This window comes from Trachemys scripta, chromosome 4 (genome assembly GCF_013100865.1).
Source record: "Trachemys scripta elegans isolate TJP31775 chromosome 4, CAS_Tse_1.0, whole genome shotgun sequence".
Classification (NCBI taxonomy): domain Eukaryota; kingdom Metazoa; phylum Chordata; order Testudines; family Emydidae; genus Trachemys; species Trachemys scripta.
The window spans coordinates 72954113-72972897 of record NC_048301.1 but is presented as its reverse complement, the minus strand read 5'-3'; the positions used below and the strand labels follow the sequence as shown (position 1 = coordinate 72972897).

The 18785-nt window shown below is 51.0% G+C and overlaps 2 protein-coding genes across 4 annotated transcripts in view; one reads left to right on the top strand and one right to left on the bottom strand.

The window, feature by feature from the left end:
- Positions 1-156: 156 nt before the first annotated feature.
- Positions 157-8607, bottom strand: PEX16 (peroxisomal biogenesis factor 16). The gene is made up of 11 exons (XM_034769565.1): positions 8409-8607; positions 7485-7520; positions 6439-6515; positions 5344-5477; positions 4785-4888; positions 4028-4108; positions 3307-3459; positions 2922-2994; positions 2391-2510; positions 1652-1716; positions 157-537 (listed from the first exon to the last, which is right to left on the bottom strand). The coding sequence occupies exons 1-11, from the start codon at positions 8536-8538 to the stop codon at positions 479-481; spliced, it is 1032 nt and encodes a 343-aa protein (XP_034625456.1). The 5' UTR covers positions 8539-8607; the 3' UTR covers positions 157-478.
- Positions 8608-8691: 84 nt separating this feature from the next.
- Positions 8692-18785, top strand: part of LARGE2 (LARGE xylosyl- and glucuronyltransferase 2) — a 56424-nt gene continuing 46330 nt past the window's right edge. For 2 of the 3 annotated variants that reach the window (XM_034769555.1, XM_034769557.1), the window contains exon 1: positions 8693-8855. The gene's annotated coding sequence lies outside the window, so the exon portion shown is untranslated. Of the gene's footprint in view, positions 8856-18785 lie in introns of all 3 variants that reach the window. The other variant, XM_034769561.1, reaches the window with a different exon arrangement.

The window sequence follows — 18785 nt, the reverse complement described above, 5'->3', positions numbered from 1 at the left end:
AAATCCTGGGAGGCCAGAGGCTCTTAGGCTGCCTCTTCAGCACAGCCAGCTTCTGTAGCAGGAAGAACCCTCCAACAGTTTGGGCAAGGAGGGAAAGGTCTCACTAACACAAGCCGGGCACAGGATCGGTCCCAGCACCCAGACAGTCCCAAAAGCACTGGTGCCACTGCCTGACTTTATTACTGTGCAGCCATACAAAAGCCAAGTGCTTATAAAAGAGGTCCTGGATCAGCACTGAAGCCACCGTATTGTACAGGCTTGGGGTGGCAAAGGTCTCTCACCCCACGTAGGGTCCATTGTTCACAGCTAGCTATGTAAAAAAAGTTACAAGCCCCCTGGAGAATGGGAGTCTCTAATCAGTGGTTTAACTGAAAAATAGATACGATAGAAACATCCCTCCAGCCAGCTCGCCCTCCGGAGACATCCTGTCGCCACTCTGAACAAGCCCCGGTCACAGCAGTAAAGGGCCACTTCTCCATCAGCCCCAGTTATAGAAATAGATTTTCTGCCAAGCTGGCAGGTAATTCATCATTGGTCCTGAAATGAGAGAACAGAGGGACCAGGTGAGCCAGAGTGTGGAACAACATTTTAAAGATGTACACTTGAGCATGGATTTGCCACACATCTCTGCTGGTGCCCCTCAATCCCAGTCCACAGCCTCCCTTATGCCATTCCTAGCTTTTCCCCAAGCAAAATCACCAACTGTGCCACGCTGGGTGGTGGTGCTGATGTGCCCACCAGGAGGAGAGCAGGACAAGACTCGTATGACCCTTGAAATTTGGACAACAGAGGCAACAGGTGAGGTGCACTGACACCTGTGCACTGGAGAAGGGCTTTCCCCTCTGCCTCAGGACTGCTGCTGCCCACACAGGAAGAAACCTGTGGGATAGGAGAGCCCCAGCCGAAGTATAGGGAAGGGGCAGTAACCCAACTCAGCACCAAAGATCAGCTGCAAAGACACAGTCTCCCTCAGTTCCTGGCTAAACTCATGTAGTGCTGCTATGTATGTTACGCTGCTTCCGCGGCCCACTCCAGAGAGGGCTGTGTTTCAGCAGGAAGTGGAAGAAGAGAGGAGACTCTGGATTGAAGATTGTAAAGTGCTTTGGGGTCCTTTTGGAAGAGGTGCTAGAGAAATGCAAGATTGTTTCCATTCTTTAATTCACAGTCCATCCAAAACTACCTTGGAGTAAGTGTCCCTGGTAGCAATTTGGAGAGGGTTACTCCTCACTCTGTGTTGTGCTTTGTACAGCTCAGTGCTTATGAGGTGGGTGAAGATGGGATGGAGGGACATCAGCAGAGCTGTGTATGGGGCGCATAGCAGGATCAGCACAGCAGTGTGCACTGGAGGTCAGGACTGAGGTGCACTGGCAGAGCTGTGCAGGGAACCCAGGACTGGAATCCATCCAGCTCTGGGCCAGTTCAGGGTATATGAATGATTACAATCATGGCGCTTAAGTCCCTACAATATTTAACCCCTTACTGTTTGGATTTAAACCAGCACATGAGTGTTAATGGTAGGTATTCTGGTGGCAAATATCCCAGGGGCTTTTCCTCACTCCTTTGCCAGTTAGGCTCTAGCCTGTGACATACAGCCCACCCCCAGCTCCAGTCCTTCCCGGTGGAAATGCAGCCACTACAGCTGCCTACTTACGCGTGACTAACCCGACTCCGGGAACATAATCAGCCAGCAGGCGGAGCAGGAAGAGGATCCGGCCCCTAGGGGAATAGAAAGAGTGTGGATGAGGCCAGTGCAATGACCTCACGTTCCAGTCTGCCGAATGCAGTAGAAGAGGCCTCCTCCTTCAGTAATGGGAACTGGATTTCTCTCAACTCGGCTGCTTTGCTGCCCTTGAATATCCTGCACCCCCAAACTGCCAGCTCCCCACAACTTCCCATGTCAGGATTTTAATGCAAACAACAGTGACGCAGATGAAACAGGTCAGAGTGAAAGATGCTTGAGATCTTCAATAGAGCCTGAGCCCACTCTGGCTTCCTAGCTAGGTAGAGGCATCAAAGCCCCTTAGTGAAGGCCCAAAGTATAACTGTGTTAAAAAAAGAACTAGATAAGTTCATGGAGGATAGGCCCATCAATGGCTATTAGCCAGGATGGGCAGGGACACAACCCCCTGCTCTGCATGTCCCTAAACCTCTGACTGACAGCAGAGACTGGATACCAGGAATGGATCACTCAAAATTACCTCTGTTCATTCCCTCTGGGGCACCTGGCATTGGCCACTGTCAGAAGACAGGATACTGGCCTAGATGGACCCTTGGTCTGACCCAGTATAGCCACTGTTATATTCTTAGAGCACCTCGCTCATCAAATATCCTGTTGGGAGACTGGCTCCTTTATAGGGGCTAGATTCAGAACAGCCAGCAGGACCCCTTACTCTGAGTATCGGTCATAAAAAGGAGATCTCAGCAGGTAGTACAGCAGCAGGATGGTTCGGCGTCTCAGCTCCAAGCGCTCTCGCTTATTCAAGTCTTTCATATCACTCAGTAAACTTAGGCTGGAAAGAGAAGGGCAGGGAGTTAACTCAGAGATCCATGGCCACAGCACGGGAGTTTTAGCCTCTAGTCCCTGCTGCTCTCAGTGCCATGTGAAGTGGACCACTGAGCAGGCTTCCCTGCTCCTCTTCAGAGGAAAGGCTAACCACCCAGTTAGGGATAGTGCAGTGTGAAGATGCTGCAGGGGCGAATCCTCAGAATCTTGGCGTGGGACTTCTTGCTGTCACAAATACTGCTCCCACCTGCAGCTGCACCCCCGCCCCGCACTGCTGCTTCTGCCTGAAGGGCCTACACAGCACAGAACAGCAGGGCAGCAATGGGATCAAATGGGGACAACTGAGACAAACAGGACTAGGAGTTCAGCCCCAAAACACCCAAATGGAACCCAACGCGGAAGCCTTCCTCCAACTGACCTTGTGATATCCAGGATTCCCGAGAGGAGCCAGGGCTTCCATGATCTCTGGCCCCATATGCCTAAACTCAACACTGGGAGCAGTAGGGTCAAGGAAAGGAGAGAACAGACATGGTTGGCAACAGCTGCGTAGGCAAAATGACCCTCCAGGTAGCCCTACAAGATTAAGCTGTAACAAGTCAGTGCTGTAAGGGCCCCATGGAAGAGGCTGGCATGACCAGCTCTTCTAGCCCAAATGGCTGAGCACACACAGGGACCCTGGCTAGAGCCCCTTCTGTGCCTGTTCATTCATGAACAGCTGCATGGAAGGCTGCACACTGAAGCTGTAGTACTCCGGTGGGGTACAAGGCACACTGCAGGCACTAACAAAAGCCAAGTTAGGATACAATGGAACAGAGGCCGGGTGATGTAGACAGATTCTGCAATGGTTTCCTGAAGCCCCAGAGGGGTGGGAGCCTGGTTCATCTCCTCCGCTCTTCGGTTCTGTTTTCCCTCCCTCTGTTGGGGAGACCCCCAATGTCTGGATTGCAAGGCTGGGGCTGAAACAGAGTTGCAGACAAGGTTTCTAATGCAAACTGTGTCTTTCTCAAGCATCCAGTACATAAACGCTGGCCTTTCAGTGACACCCAGAGGAGGGGTTGGAATGGGAGAACTCTGAGGACTATAGCCACATGGCAGAGGCTGTGGCTCTGGCTTTCCCCAAGCACGGAGAAACAGCTGGTTATAGCCGACACAGAGGGCGCTCCCCTAGGAGCTGGGGCAGATAGTCAGAGAAGGCTTCCCTGGGAATCTGGCTACTTCAAAGCACGGGGAGCTGAACAGTCATTCTGAAGACTTATCCCATGACACAGGTAAGCCTAGGCTGAAATGATCCTGATGCCAGTCCCAGCACAAGCACCAACCCTGTTGCTCTCAGTGGTGGTGGTGGTGGTGGCGGCGGGGGAGGGAAATAGGCCAGTGGTGGGAACAGCACCCGCTTGGGTAAGTCAGCGAGCTCCCGCTGGTTACATTCCAAAAGAACCAGTAGCCTGGCCACAGAGTCGAGGCAGACACAGCAAGTGTCAGGGCCTGTGCCAGGGCACAAGCTGACCAGGGAGAGGTACTTACTGCTTTCGAGGGACCTCACAACACGGCTGGAGCGCCTCCCAACATATGTCTGTTCCTTCCCTGCCGAGCTGCCCTCCTTGTCTGCCAGGAGAGAGGCACCACAGTGAGATCAAGGCTGCAACTCTGGGTAAAACTTCCTTGCAGCTCTCTGTTAACACTGCTCTGAGGTGGCACAAGCACACCCTCTCCCAGGATACCCTCATCGCAGCCCCTTCTCCTCCCTCTCGAGTACTAACTGCATGAGGCCAGCTAGTCCGAGTGCTTTATATCTGATGGCTTTATGTTTAAGCTATTAAGTCTGGCTTTTCTGAAACTGCTAACATTGAGCAGAGCCAAGCAAAGTGCAGGAAGGTACATGGTTGCACATGCAGCTGCTACTCCAACCCTGCCTCCCCTTCCCCCAGCTCTGCTAATGCACCTCTAGCCAGTCTTGTAGCCTTCTTTGCTAGACCAGCCTTAGGCCCATTATCCATTAGGGCTGACAGTCTAAGGAAGCAGTGCTGTTAAGTTAACCAAGGGGTGCGTAGGTGCCTGCTGTGGAGAAGGATGGTACTGGAGAGTAGCACAGTTCCGGCAGCTTGGCTTGTGGAATTCTTACACCTTCCCTGTTGCCCAAACCACTCGGTTAAGGAGGACTTTCAAGCAGGACTAACTGGATGACACACCCAACTCCACTGTGCCCCCCAAAGTCTCCAAACTACCCCAAATGTCTGGTAAGTAGCAAGAAGCTGAGGCAATCCCAGTGCAATGGACTCACCTTCTGGTTGGAGCTGCTGCTGTTCCCTGTCCAGTGGCACGATCGGAGGAGATGTCTGGATACCAGCTTTGTACCATAGCAAGAGCAGGAGGCGCAGGATGGCTCTATGGGGCACAGACAAACCAGGAGGCGTAAGCATCAGGCACACACTACAGAAACCCAGCTTCCTGGTGAGGCAGCAGCCATAGGAGACAGGGAACACACAACCTCTGCTTTGCACTGAGCGAATGGGGCCGACAGCCACTCTGCACATGGCAACAGGAACCAACACAGCTCATCATTGGCTGTCCCTTCTTCACCCTTACTCTGAAGGGTGAAGCCTTACCACAGCCAGGAGCATCACAAAGGTGAGCATCTCCAGCAGTGGGAAATCTAACGTCCTGTGCAGCCCCAAACATACACAGCCTCATGGAACAGGCTTGCACCATCTTCTTCCATGAGATCAGATCAGCTGGATGCTCACTAGGTAACATCTCACTCATGAGCCCGTGCCAACGAGCCCTCTACTCCGTCCCTTTCTGTACACATACACCCTCCTCCCTCCACCTGCAGCACTCACTTAGCCAGCTGGATGAGGATGATGATGGTCCATCGGCCCATCTCACCCCACACCTTGGCAGCCCCCATCTCCGCAAAGACTTCCACACACTCGAGCACACTCAGCCATGTCAGCAACTTCTGCTGGGGTAGCGACTGCAAAACACAAAGAAGGGAAGAGAGTGAAGGTCAGCAGCTTCTGGCTGTGTGTCACGTGGGGTGTAAGTCCGGCCCAGTCTGAAAGTTCTACTTTCAGGGTGAACCAAGGAGGGGTTAGATGGGGGCTCCTGGGAATAAATGGCAGATTTCCTTTCAGAAACTGTGTAGCCCACTGATGAAAAGGGCTGGCTGAGATCCCACTCATTTCACACGTAGCCTTCAGCAGTGAAAAGCCAGTTAGGCCCATCCAGTTCAACATTCTTGTTCACTATACAGCTGAGATCCTGGCTACAGACTTGCATTCTTCAGCTGGCACAGGACCTGACACATCCAAGCCACAGAACAGGCAGGTTATCAGAACAGAGGCCTTTCTAACACAGTGATCGCTGAAGGCTGGCTTGGGGTACGGAGAGATTCTTACAGGAAAGAAGCAATCAGGGTTGGGCTTGGATTTCTTTTTGTTTTACTGTACATAGAATGGCATAAAGGGAGACCCAAGGAGCCTGATTCTGTGTTGCACCAGTCAGGAGAAGCAGTCCAGGAGAGGGGAAGGGCAAAGGTGGCTTTATACCTCCCTTGTGCATCCCAGATTCTGAGCTTCTCAGTGACTGGTGTGGTCCAGAGCATAAGTCAGAGGCTTCTCTAATTTATGGCAGCCTTACGCGGGCTGCCTAGGGACTTCTGTACAGCCCAGAACTGCCAAAGTGCAGAGTTCTCTGGTCACTCCCCCATGCCAGGGCCAGCAAGCCAGGACAGCATAGCACTAGTGCATGCCACATATTCAGAGGGCTGTTCCGGCCCCTTTATGCCACCAGAGTGGAATAGTGTAAAGGGGTTGCAGCAGGGACTGGAATCTGGCCCAGTAGCTTCTACAGAAACATTTCTAGAAGCACAGCCTCGGCAGATGAGCATGGGAAATGCATGTGCCAACCCCTCCCCCCGTGCACAAGAGCCTCACCACAGGCAGGGTCCGCTGTAGCTCCTTTCGGAGGATCCAGTCATTTAACAGCACTAGGAGGTTGGAGGCAGAGTACACTGGGAAAGAAGACAGTGATTCACATGGGAAAGAGATCCAGCCACTGACTGAACCCTCTCCCCACCCAGTCATAGGATATGGCAGAAGCTGAGTGTTCAGGAGAAAAATCTTTCCACTGAGGCGAATGAATGGGTGGGACTAGGGTTGCCAACCCTCCAGGATTGTCCTGGAGTCTCCAGGAATTCATAGACTCTAGGACTGGAAGGGACCTCGAGAGGTCATCAAGTCCAGTCCCCTGCCCTTATGGCTTAATCTTTAATTAAAGATAATGTCATGTGATGAAACCTCCAGGAATTTGTCCAACCAAAGTTGGCAACCCTAGATGGGATAGACAGACTCCTGATGGCTGAGAGAGGCAATGCAGCCAACAGCAAAGTTAAGAGAATGATGAGTTTTAAGCAAGGACTATCTATGTTCCAGGAATTTGACCCCAGACAGAGTGGGAGATAGACTGAGCTTGCTGTGGGGCAGGGTCTCTGGCCAACTCCAAGTTAGTAACATAGCCACTCTTTTTGGTTTTATTCAAACAGCAGCTAGTATAGAGCTTCAGATCACCAGGTTCCTACAACACATGGAAAAGAGTACCACCTGCTAGTTGGTTCAGGAAGGCAAGGTTAACAAATTTAACAAAACCAATGGCCAAATAGCAGCCATTAGCACCAGAGGGAACAGGGAGCCCCATGAGAGCCTAGACTAGCCGCTGGCAAAGAAACAAACATTCCCATCACACCCAAGGGAATGCCTCACCTCACACTGCCCCAGCTGAAGCGACACTTGCAGGAGCATTAGGAAACCGCAGCCACTGAATAATCCCAGCCATGCAGCAGCAGCGCTCTGATTTCAGACCTGCACCTCTTTCCCTGGTACAATGCTCAGCCCCGCCCTCCCCAAAGTCTGCCATTATCTACACAACACAGATGCAGATGGCACAGTTCTGGTGCCGCATATCAATTCACCAGCATACGTACCAAGCTCAGAAAGTTCATGGGAATCAGAAAAGCGACCTGGGAAATAAAGGAGAGATGTCAGAGGAGGATTCTGTCATGCTGCTGAAAACCACCACAATCATTGCTTCAAAGGGAAACAATTACTTTAATCAATGCTGATATGGAATTCTGAGCTTAGTAAAAGGGTTTGAAGTATCCATCAAGGATGTCTCTCAAGGAGCCCAGAGATTAATATTCTCCTGCCCTCAAAACAACAACAGGTTACTCCCTCCCCTTCCCATTGCTCTGCCTCTTTCTGGCCAAGTATTGGATGAGGCTTTATTGTTTTTTCTTCAACCTTCCAATATCTGTGCAAGTCCAGCGGGTGAGGGTGGGTGTCCTGCAGGCTGATGACAGATGCTCCTTCATTTCTTGGGGGTCTTACAGGCCAAAGGTGATGTGCCAAAATATTTTAACCATGCATTCAGTTTTTTTTTTTTACTTTATTAAACGACCAAGCACAGTATGAGCTACACCTGAAGCAAGGCCGTTCATTGTCTTCTCCACCACATGCTTGAGTTCAGAGCAGGCTGATCCTGCTAGCACAGCAGCGTGTGACTCGCAGATATACAAGTCCATCTTTATCTGAACCTTAGTAACTCGAGGCAATGCAGATGGACCTTATTTACGATGGTTATGATGTAGTGGGACCCTGTCAATGCAACTCGTGACAGATCAATAAAAAAACCCATTGTTTAATGGGAGGGACTGGCTAACAGAGGTGGAGCAGACTTCTCTGTAGCACAGGTGGAGGAGGCACTCCCAGAGTTCTCATCAGACCGAGTCTGGACACCAGGGTTCCTGCCCGACTCCCCGGGGAGCGGGGTCTGTCGCCGGGCAGGACGCCTGGGTTCCTGCCCCAGCTACCCGTAGAGACGGGCGCTCTAGGCTCGCTCGCCCCGGTACCTGGCAGCAGGTAGGAGAGGCCCCGCACGGTGCCCTCCAGCTGCGCAGTGGCGGCCGGGTGCTGCCTCACGTACTCCTGGTAGCGGTGACACAGGCGCCGCAGCCTCCCCAGGGGCGCGGCGGCGGCCATGGCTCCCCGGGACCACTTAGTTCCACCGCCGCCCCGCACACACTTCCGGGTAGGAAGCTGCGCGCCTGCGCATTGAGCTACTCACACGCCAGATTCTCCCTCTGCGCCTGCGCACTGAGGGCGGTAAGACCCGCAATCTGCCAAGACCCGCTAGCCTCTTGAATCGAGCACAGAGCAGCGAGGCGGATGAATCGAGCGCGGAGCGACTGGGTCCGCAGCCGGGACTGGGAGGAGGTGATTTAAAGGGCTGAAAGGCAGCGAGCGCGGTGGCAGCCGGAGAAGCCGCCTGCGGCAGCAGCAGCGCGCGCCGGCCTCAGGTACGGGGCGGCGCGAGCCTTGCGGCACCGCGGGGCGGAGAGTCCGGGCGGCCGGGGGCTGCGGCACCTGCCCCTGCCCCGGGAGGTGCCCAGCCGGGGGTGTGAGCGGCCCTGCGCTGAGCCCTGCCCGGGCGCCCCCTGCTCCCCCCCCGGTTCAGGCCACTCTTCTCTTGAGACGCTCCGGAGCCTTCCTCCCCCTCCCGCCGGCCCGGGGCTCAGCGCTGCTGCCGGGCAGGGCTCCCCGTCGGCTCGGCTCGGTACAGAAATGAGCCGATGTGGCCCCAGGCTGAGTGGCAGCAGCGCTGAATAGCGAGACGCCCCGCGAACCCTTTCGGAGTCTGGTGACAGCGGGGGGCTCGGCCCCTTTCCATGCCGTGCGAGCGGCCCCACAGGACCCCGGGGGCCGCCCTCCCCAGGCCCGCTGAAGTGCGGCTCCCGCCTCGCTCCTTCAGCCCCGGGAGTGAGTGTGGGAAAAGCGGGGGAAGCAGGAGGCAGGTTTCCCTTTAACGCCCTGAACAGCCCGTAACAGAGATGCAGGTTCGGGCAGGGAGCGGGTCGGTGATGGCCTCACCAAACCTTGGCCTTTGAGGTTGCTGGATTCAGTGTAGGCTGGGTCGGTACTGTCCTACCCTGGGGCTGTTCAGTGCCCATTGTGAGATGAGTTGGTAGGTCTCATTCATTTCCCGGTAGGAAGATGTCCACGTTGTTTTGATGCAGCTTTAACTGGCCTCTTTGTTGTCAGACTCAGTAGAGAAGCCAAGTATTAATAAGTCATGGAGTCTGAGCTCCTCTTTTGCCCCTTCATTTTGCTTTTTCCAGAGCCAGGAGAGGAGTCAGACTCTTTAGGGCTTGTGACATGATTTGTGAAGTGCTCTGTGCATTAGAGCACTCTCATCATAATACTGCAGAGTGGCAGGGCAGTGTTGGGGTGCTTGCTTTCCTACTGTCTATGCTACCAATATTTTTTTGGGGGGGGGTCCTTAATTTTTAGGGCCATCAGTTTGGCACCTTTTCGACAGCCCTAAACTCTCATACAGCATGGGTGTATCAGAAGGATCAGTATAAAGGAAAAAATAGTCAGTTTAGGGGTGGAGAGTGAGTAAAAGCTTCTGAAATTCTTGTAGAAAAGATTTAATGAAGTTAAGAGGGAGGGGATTGAAGAACACGGGTGGGGTTAAAATTGTGTGATGGGGCCACTGCCCTTTAAGGCTTGTGGTAAAGCTAGGGAGAGGGTTGGGATCTCAAAGTGGGGAGTACTTCACATAAATGAATAGGTTTGAAACCTCCAGTACAACTCTGCAGGGAACCTTAATTTAGGGCTGTGAGCCCTGCTGATGGGCTAACCAGCTGTCAGTGAAAGGCAAAGCGGCATTGAGATGTCTAGAAGGAGGAGGCACTAGCTGGAATTTCCTGGGAGTCTAGCAACAGAGGGTCCTGTGGCACCTTTAAGACTAACAGAAGTATTGGAGCATAAGCTTTCGTGGGTGAATGCCCACTTCATCACTTGCGTCTGATGAAGTGGGCATTCACTGACAAAAGCTTATGCTCCAATACTTCTGTTAGTCTTAAAGGTGCCACAGGGACCCTCTGTTGCTTTTTACAGATTCAGACCAACACGGCTACCCCTCTGATACTGGGAGTCTATGCATTTGTACCATCATGTGTTGGATGTGACTGCTGCTCTTCATAACCGGAGAGAGGAAGGGAAGGAAGAGCCCCAATTACACTAACACAATCCACAGGTCCCTGGTATTTGGGGGAATCTGTCTCTGGTATCCACCTCTGAAATTAATGTGGGAAAGTTAATTCCATTCCCTCCAGTGAAATATGGATGTGTAAACATCAGCTAAAATCTGATCCTGGAGGAGAGAGCTGTGAGATTTCCTATCAAAGAACTAAAATCCCTGTGTTCAGACCAAATAAACTTTGGGGCCTCAAAGAATGCTCCAGGATATACAGTAGAACCTGAGAGTTACGAACACTTCAGAACAGAGCTTGTTTGTTATTCTGAACAAAACATTATGGTTGTTCTTCCAAATGTTTACAACTGAACATTGACTTTGAAACTTTATTATGCAGAAGAAAAATGCTACCTTTAACCATCTTAATTGAAGTGAAACAAACACAGAAAGTTTCCTTACCATGTCAATTCTTTTTAACTTTCCCTTTATTTTTTTAGTAGTTTATATTTAATACAGTACTGAATAGTATTTGCTCTTTTTGTTTTGTCTCTGCTGCCTGATTGCATACTTCCGGTTCCCAATGAGGTATAAGGTGGACCAGTCAGTTTGTAACTCTGGTGCTCATAACTTTGAGGTTCTACTGTACCTTTATAAACATGGAGTCTCCATGCCCTGCACCACCCTCTGCTCCCCACAAGGTCATTGGGCAGGTTCTGGTGTGTTGTGAGGGGACCCTGGTATACACTGGGGACTCACCTGCAGACTTGGCATGGTTTTTCCTTTCCTCCACTTGCTTTTGAACTGTCAGCCACTGTGTGACTATATGGCAAGAAAGCATGTACAGGTCACAATGAGACAGACAGAAGGCTGGAAGCTAGGACTTCTCAGTGTTGCAGTAGGCTTATCTGCCAGGGAATATGTGGTGTGTTACAGTTCCTGCTCCCTTTAAAGTACAGTGGATCAGAAGCCCTACTGCTGGGGCATATTTAAAACTAGTTTGTGACAAAGGCCTGGAGAATAGACAGCAGTGGACAGTCTTGCCCCAGTTCGGAGATGGGATCTAATAGTCATTTTCCATCTCTTAATCATATGAGTTAGGTCAAGTTTCTCATTATGTGCAGCAGCACCTCTTGGTTCTCCTGTACAGAGCTGTTGGAGATGGGGGTATTGAGCATAAGGAACATCTAGTGTCGGAAGAGAGGTACGTGAAAAAGAATTCAACTTATGTTTGAGAGGTGCTGAGCATGACTTCATGCCAGGAATGTGCTGACCCTGGCTTTGGGGACATGCAGCATCACCACTCAAGCCAGTGTGATATCCACTGCAGACTATCTGAGCTGCTGTGACATAATTTTTCAATGAAATACCCAGGCCCTGCCAGACGGCAGCTTGAGATCAGGCTGCCCAACAGCTTGTCTTCAATCAGATGGTTGGAGTCCTCTGGCTTCTCTTGGGCATATGACCAGACAGTGCTAGTCTGTCAGTAAGCAGGGGACACTCTGACAGAGGATTCACCCAGGTGCAAACCTCCCTGATGTCTATATCTTTTCCCCCTCCCTGCTCTCCTTTTCGGATAAATCACTTCTGTTCTCCATCCCAGCCTGTCCAGGAAAGTGACTCAGCATGTTAGTCAATCTGGCCCCCTAGTGCTTTCATAATGAAGATGGCAAAGGGTGAAAGCTCTATGGGCATTGCTGCTCAAAGCAAGTGAAATTACCCTGCCTAGGAAGTTAGGCTCTCAGGCTTCCTCGGTTTATGGGGCTTATTGGGGTGTAACTGAGTGCTCCTGCCTCTGCTAGGCTCAGATAGTCTGAAACCGCTGGTGCTTTTATTTACAAGTTTGTGTGCCTATCACCTTCTTGCTATACACAACTCTGGGTTCTTTGTGTCTGACCCCAGAAGGGAAGGGCTTTCTCCCTGTCTGCACTCCCTCGCTCTCCTCCATCCCACCACCCTGCTTCCTTCTTCCCAGGTGCTTACATAGCCCTGGACTAATTGGGCTGGCAGCAGGGCCGGCTCTAGGATTTTTGCTGCCCCAAGCAAAAACAATTTTGGCCGCCCTCCCCCCACCCCTCCGTTTTTTCTTACCCCACCCCCAGCCCTGCCTCAACTCCGCCCCTTCCCCAAATCCCCAGCCCTGCCTCCTCCCCCCAGGCTCTCAAGCTAGGGAGGGAGGGGGAGAAGTGGCGCGCGAATCAGCTGTTTTGCCCGCTGTGGCCGCTCGGGATCTCCCCCTCCCTCCCAGGTTTGAGAGCCTGGGAGGGAGGGGGAGCAGCGGCACGCGAACAGCAGCAGCGGAGGTGAGCTAGGGCGGCCGGGGCACATTTTTAGGGGCGGCAGGGGCGGCATTCTGGCGCTGGCCATGCCGCCCCTAAAAATGTGCCACCCCAAGCACCAGCTTGTTTTGCTGGTGCCTAGAGCCGGCCCTGGCTGGCAGCTGGCTCTCATTCCCCAATTAGGGCAGGTTCTTTCCAGCCAGCTCGACTTTATTCATTTAAATGGGGCTGGCATGGCAGGGGCCTGGTTCTGCAATCCTCCTGCTCAGCACCCTGTCACATGGGGTATGTGGGAAATGGCCCATGATTGGGGTAAGGGTGAGGTGTTCCACTATGCAACTCAAAGTTCAGGCTTCTCAGCAACTTACTGTTAAAGCTCAGCTTGGGTAATGGACATGGTAGGGTCAGGTGGTTATTGGGCAGTAAGGAGGAGAGTGCAGACTTGGCACTAGTCTTGATATGATGATAAAACCAAAAGTAAGCTGACTGTGCAAGTCCAATCAGTGCTCTATCCTCTCAGTGCCTCCAACTTGCTCTGCTGCCAGTAACTTACACTCTAGCTGGCTAAAATCTGCCGAATTAGACTGTACTTGGGGAGACTGACTCCTGTAGAGTTGAGCACAGAACCTTATATTTACCACGGCAATGCTGCTCCTATACCAGAAGCGCCTGAAATGACAACTTCCAGGAGCCTGAAGAGTGTGTGTGGGTGTGTATATATACACACCCATACCCACCCCCACCCCCCTTTGGCATATGCAATTCTACAGCACCCGGCAGCATTAGACAGCTATAGAAAGTGGTGTATAGGTAGTGAAACATGGGTGTGCATTTAAATGTTAATGGAAATACATCAGGGGGCACCCAGACTTTGGGGATTTATCTATGCTGGGAGGAATTGCCTCCTTAATGCTTGTAACACATGGAGTAGTGGCCAATGCATTGTACCAATTCCATATCTAGGGCGGAGACACTCTCTTGTAGTGTATTAGCAGAGGTGAGATGGTATTCCTGTGAAGCCGGAGGATATGCTCTCCAATTGCTACACCAGGTGTTTGGCTGTTCAGTTAGTAGTGAGATGATCTCCCAGTAGTGTGGGACTCTGCCTCTCCACACTAGTTTTCTGACTCTCAGATTGGGACGGCTGAAGAAAGGGGCCCTGAGTCCTTGTATGGATCTCCTTCATGGCTTAGCTATGCCACTTGTGGGGCACTGACGTTCTTTATTTATTCCACCCCTTTGTGAGTTCACCGCATACCCCCTGGAATAGCTGAAATAAATTACCAGCCCCAGATAACCTGTGGACAGACGGACAGAGACTGCTTTAGTCTCTGACACACAAGCCCTGCCTAAAATGGGAGGCCTGATTCACTGTGGCATCTTGTGGGGAGCAAGGCCTTATGGGTAACTTTCTGACCCAGATCTAAATGAAGAAGCCAGTCTGAATCAGACCCAGGAATCTGTGCTCAGAAGTGCTTTGGACAGCAATGCTGGTGATACGAACAAGCCTCTCAGAACTTACATGGTCCTTCTGGGGTCTGGAAAGCATCACTTTGGCAGGCTTCTGCAGTTCATAGGGAGAAGTTCAGTGCTGGGTAAGATCCAATAATCCAGTCTGAAGTGCTGCTGCCTGCCCCATCTTCAATGTTAGTGGGAGCTAGATGACAAAAGCACCGGACCCATTCCATGCTGCGCACACCCTGAGTGACTTCAGAAATGGGAGGGAAGCTCTGGGGTTTGGCTGAAGCATGCTGAGGATGCAGTGGGGTTGGAATATTCTACAAACTGGACTGGGACTCTCCCTGCTGACCCAAACGCTACACCTTGTTCTGTTAGCGTGCATCAGCACTGGAGCTGGGCAGACTGGTTATAAGCCATCACACTACACAGACTTAGCCTAGGGCCTTGTAGCTTGGAAAGGTTCAATTAACTCTTCTCCTCCAGTTTCCTGGTGCCTCTACCCTTCCTGTCTCCAACTGGGACAGGATACATTGCCAAGGAGGCTATTTTCTGCTTGACAAAGAACAGTGTCTTGTTTAAATAACACGTCCTATGTGTAGAGCCCAGTTACAGAGTAGTGGTATCTGCCTTGTGCAGAAAGCCTTTTCCAGAAATGCATCTAGGGCCTGGAGCTATCATTATTTGGCTCCTGTTGTTTGGAATTGCTTGTATAGGTAACACCTTTCATTTCTGGTTCCCCCGCTTATTTCCGTGTTCCTGCGTTCTCTGTCTGAATCATTAGCCATGTGCTATCTTTCCTATAATCAGTCTGAATTAATGAATGAGTTTCAAGCAAGAGGCTGTGCAGGTTCTCCAGAATCTGAAGTGAATGGTGCCATTTGAAACCCAGCAATTGGACATGAGTAGCAATAGCTTGGGGTTTCTGGCTATTAGCCAGGGATCAGCCAGTCCTGAACTAGGTATATCTTTCTGTGCTCCCCAAGCCTTGGCTACCTTCTTAAAACTCTTCCTGGCCTTGTCCCCTTCCTCTCTGTTACCCCAGAGAAGAGAGGCTGCCCTAGCATCAATCCCACCAGGCTGTGAATTTTTCACAGGTCTCAGTCATGATCCTGTGTAAACAATTTGAAGTATTTGGACTCTGACAGTCTGATGTGAGCTGCTCCTCGGTGATTAGGAGCAGCAGATTGTTGCTACAGTCTCTGGAAAGGTCCATTTCCCTATGACCTCGATGTCTCATGGTATTGAGGATCCCTATGGATAATGTGTAATCAGAACCTTGTTTAACCAAAACACAATTGACTTCCCCCACTGTATGTTAACTACACTGGAAGATCCTTCAATTATCCAATCTATTCATCTGAATTATTCCATGTCCCATTCCCACTGGCTCCCTTTCCCCATTCATGTGGGTAATTGAAGTTTCTATCTTAACTGATAGCTCTTGCTTGCTGCAGAGATAGTTACTAAAACTGTGACCTAGAAGAATGCGCTCCCTTAGCAGAGCCCGCTAACTGCACTCAGGGCCGGCTCCAGGCACCAGCTTCTCAAGCAGGTGCTTGGGGCGGCCGCTTGGGAGAGGGGCGGCAGGTCCAGGTATTCGGCGGCAATTCGGCGGATGGTCCCTCACTCCGGATCCGATCGCAGCCGTGACTTTTTTTTTTTTTTTTTTTTGGTTTTGGCTGCTTGGGGTGGCCAAAACCCTGGAGCCGGCTCTGACTGCACTTATAACTGACATTGAATAGGCTAATTCAATCTGTTTTACAAACTTAGTAGGAGAGGCTTCCTGTCCTGAGGACCTTCCAGAGATAAGACAAGACCCCAGAAGACAATTCAGGAAAAGCGGGGGCGGGGTGTGGTTTTCAAGGAGGGAGGGAAAGCAGGCGAGACTTTCATAGTCTATTAACACAAGTTATTATAACTCCCTTTCTTGTCTGTCTGCTGTCCTCTCCAACCTGCTTGGAGATTCCATACTAACTAGATATGGTGTGGGACTATTGCATACTATAGCATCACTCTTGGTGCACTTGCCCTGAGTGTGTATTTTGTGCTGTGCTTGACACCTCTCCAACTCCAAAGGGAAGGATTCTAGTTGCCCAGGCTTATTGAATTCCCATCTGCTCCTGGATGTCTAGGTGGTAGCAGTTGCTAAGCTTGCTGCTTATCACCAGCATTTGGCAAGATAACGACACCCTGGACTTCGTGTGAGTGAGTCAGGCCTTTGTCCCTCTAAGGTTAGGCTTTTGACCATGCTTTGCAGGGGGCTGCACCTTGAAACAAGTTGGAAGCTGCAGCTAGAGCAGATTGCAGGTGCACATTACGCCTGAGCTCTGGGGTCTGCACGTGCTGCCAGATCTCAAACCTCACCTGGGAATAGTGTTGGCTTTAGTCCATAGAGTTGGGCAACTAGTGACCTGAGGGATGCCTCTCTCCCCATCTGGTAGTATGGAACGTGCAGTCATTCAAGGTATATGAACCTACAGCCTCCTGGAGAGGGCTGGTGCCAATGTCTGGCTTTGATGAACTTTGGAATGCTGTAAGACTGGTCTGTTCTCCCAGGGTTTATTCTCCATGATGAGGAGATGAAGTTTAACGGAAGGGAGCCATCTTGGGGCTTGGGAGCATGCTAGGGCTCTTTTTAAGGGTAGGTCTACACTGGAAACTTCAAAGTGCCGCCACGGGAACACTCCCGCAGCAGTGCTTTGAAGTGCGAGTGTGGTCGCCCCCGAGCGCTGGGAGAGAGCTCTCCCAGCACTCCTGGTAATCCCCTCATGGAGGGGATTAGCTCCGAGCACTGGGAGCTGCGCCTGTCTACACCAGCGCTTTAAACCGCTCAGACTTGCTGCGCTCAGGCCAGCAAGTTAGAGCGCTATAAAATGTAAGTGTAGACAAGCCCTAAGGCTTGGTTTATTTTGTTAAAGGGGACCTCCAAAATGTGCTGGTAAGAGACTAGGTTTGTGCCTTTGTTGGTTTATGATGGATGAAGGGGGCCTGAGAGCCTCCTCACCATTCCCCCCAAAAAACTATTTGCACTTTTCCTTAGAAACAGCAACAATGTCAAGTGTGGTCTTCCCTGTCTTTGCTGGAAGCCTCCATGAGGGGCTGAGTGAGGTGAAATAGGAGCTTTTTCCAGCTCTCAGCTGAAAACGCGGGAGGGAGGTGTTTGACTCTTCACCACTGAAAGCTTTATTTTCTAACCGTTTGGGTTGATAAAAACAAGCCCCAAAACAATCTTTAAATGTTCCACAGCTGCTTCTCTGTCTGGTTTCTTTTGCATGGTACTGTTAGTTCTCCAGTTGGTCATAGTCTTTTAGGAGAAGTAGGGAAGATGAGACCTGAATTTATAATGTAAAAATATGTAACCTGTCCAGGTTAAATATTTACATAAATTCTGCACTTGGTAAAGAGCCCCCAAAGGGTACGAAAAGGATGCTCTTTCTGTGTAGGTCGCTGTAATGAGCCTAGAGTTTGCTCAGGGAAGGTGGTCAAGCCTTGCATCTCCTGAAGGGCAGAAAAATTAGTCTGACAAGGCTTCCAATTTCATTAACTCAGGATCAACTCTGCTGGCATGGAGACCTTCCCTTCCTACACTCCCCCTCAACTTTGTGGGAGGTGCTTCTTCTGCAGGGGTAAGAAAAATTTCAACTATGGGAACATCCTGTCTCCTCCTGGCTTCACTGTTGCAGCTCTGCCAGCAGTAATCCTCACAACAGCATTGTGACAACTACACCACAACTTTATTTATTAATCATTAGTTCACCCTGAAGTCTCATTTGGAAGATTAAGAATTGGGTTGCAGATTGAAGGCAGTATCCTCTGTGGCTCACTGCCAGAGCTTCTGACATCAATGGGGCCCAAAGTCTCAATGATAAGAAAAAAAGAAAAGTACTGTGTCTCTTCTCTACTGCACCTGCCAGAGAATCCTGGGCCTCTCCTGGACAGGGTAATAGCCAACTGGCTGGGCCCAGGCCTACTGGGACAGTGAAAACTTCCCCACATAGCCCTGCCAAAGCATCTCAGTCATGCCCTGCAACAGCTCCTGCTCTTCTAGAAGGAGGGAATGGTGTCTAACCATTAGAACAGGGTGGGGGCGATGACTTGGAATCAGAACTCCAGGGTTCTCTTTACGGCTGTGCTGCAAATTTCTTGCGTGGCTGTGGGCAAATTACTTCGCCTGTCTGTGAAATGGAGATGATACTTTGCTATCTCATAGTGGCATGTGAGGAGTAAATTTTGCAAAGTGTTGCCATGAGGTGCTCATGTGAAATGCACAAGAGAAGGGAAATACAATAGTACATATTTCCCCCTAATTTGGGGCCCAGTATGAATGCATTTTGTGTGAATCTAGTGTGAGAAGTCGGAGGCTAAAGGAGCCTGAAAGGGGATTTTGAATCTTGGGAACCATAGAATACAGCTGGGGTCAGAGCCCTGCACTTGTCTCCAATCAAAAGGCTAGGCAGCAGTCTGACTGTGGCTTGGAGAGAAGAGATGTGCCATTCTTCGTCACACTGTCC

Bases quoted from the DNA above. Each gene is read 5' to 3' on its own strand.
- PEX16 (XM_034769565.1), bottom strand. From the start codon at position 8,538: ATGGCCGCCGCCGCGCCCCTGGGGAGGCTGCGGCGCCTGTGTCACCGC. The intron at 7,521-8,408 runs GTACCGGGGCGA...TTTATTTCCCAG, and splicing joins CCTCTCCTACCTGCTGCCAG to GTCGCTTTTCTGATTCCCAT. The intron at 3,460-4,027 runs GTAAGTACCTCT...ACTCTGTTTCAG, and splicing joins TGTGAGGTCCCTCGAAAGCA to CCCCAGCCTTGCAATCCAGA.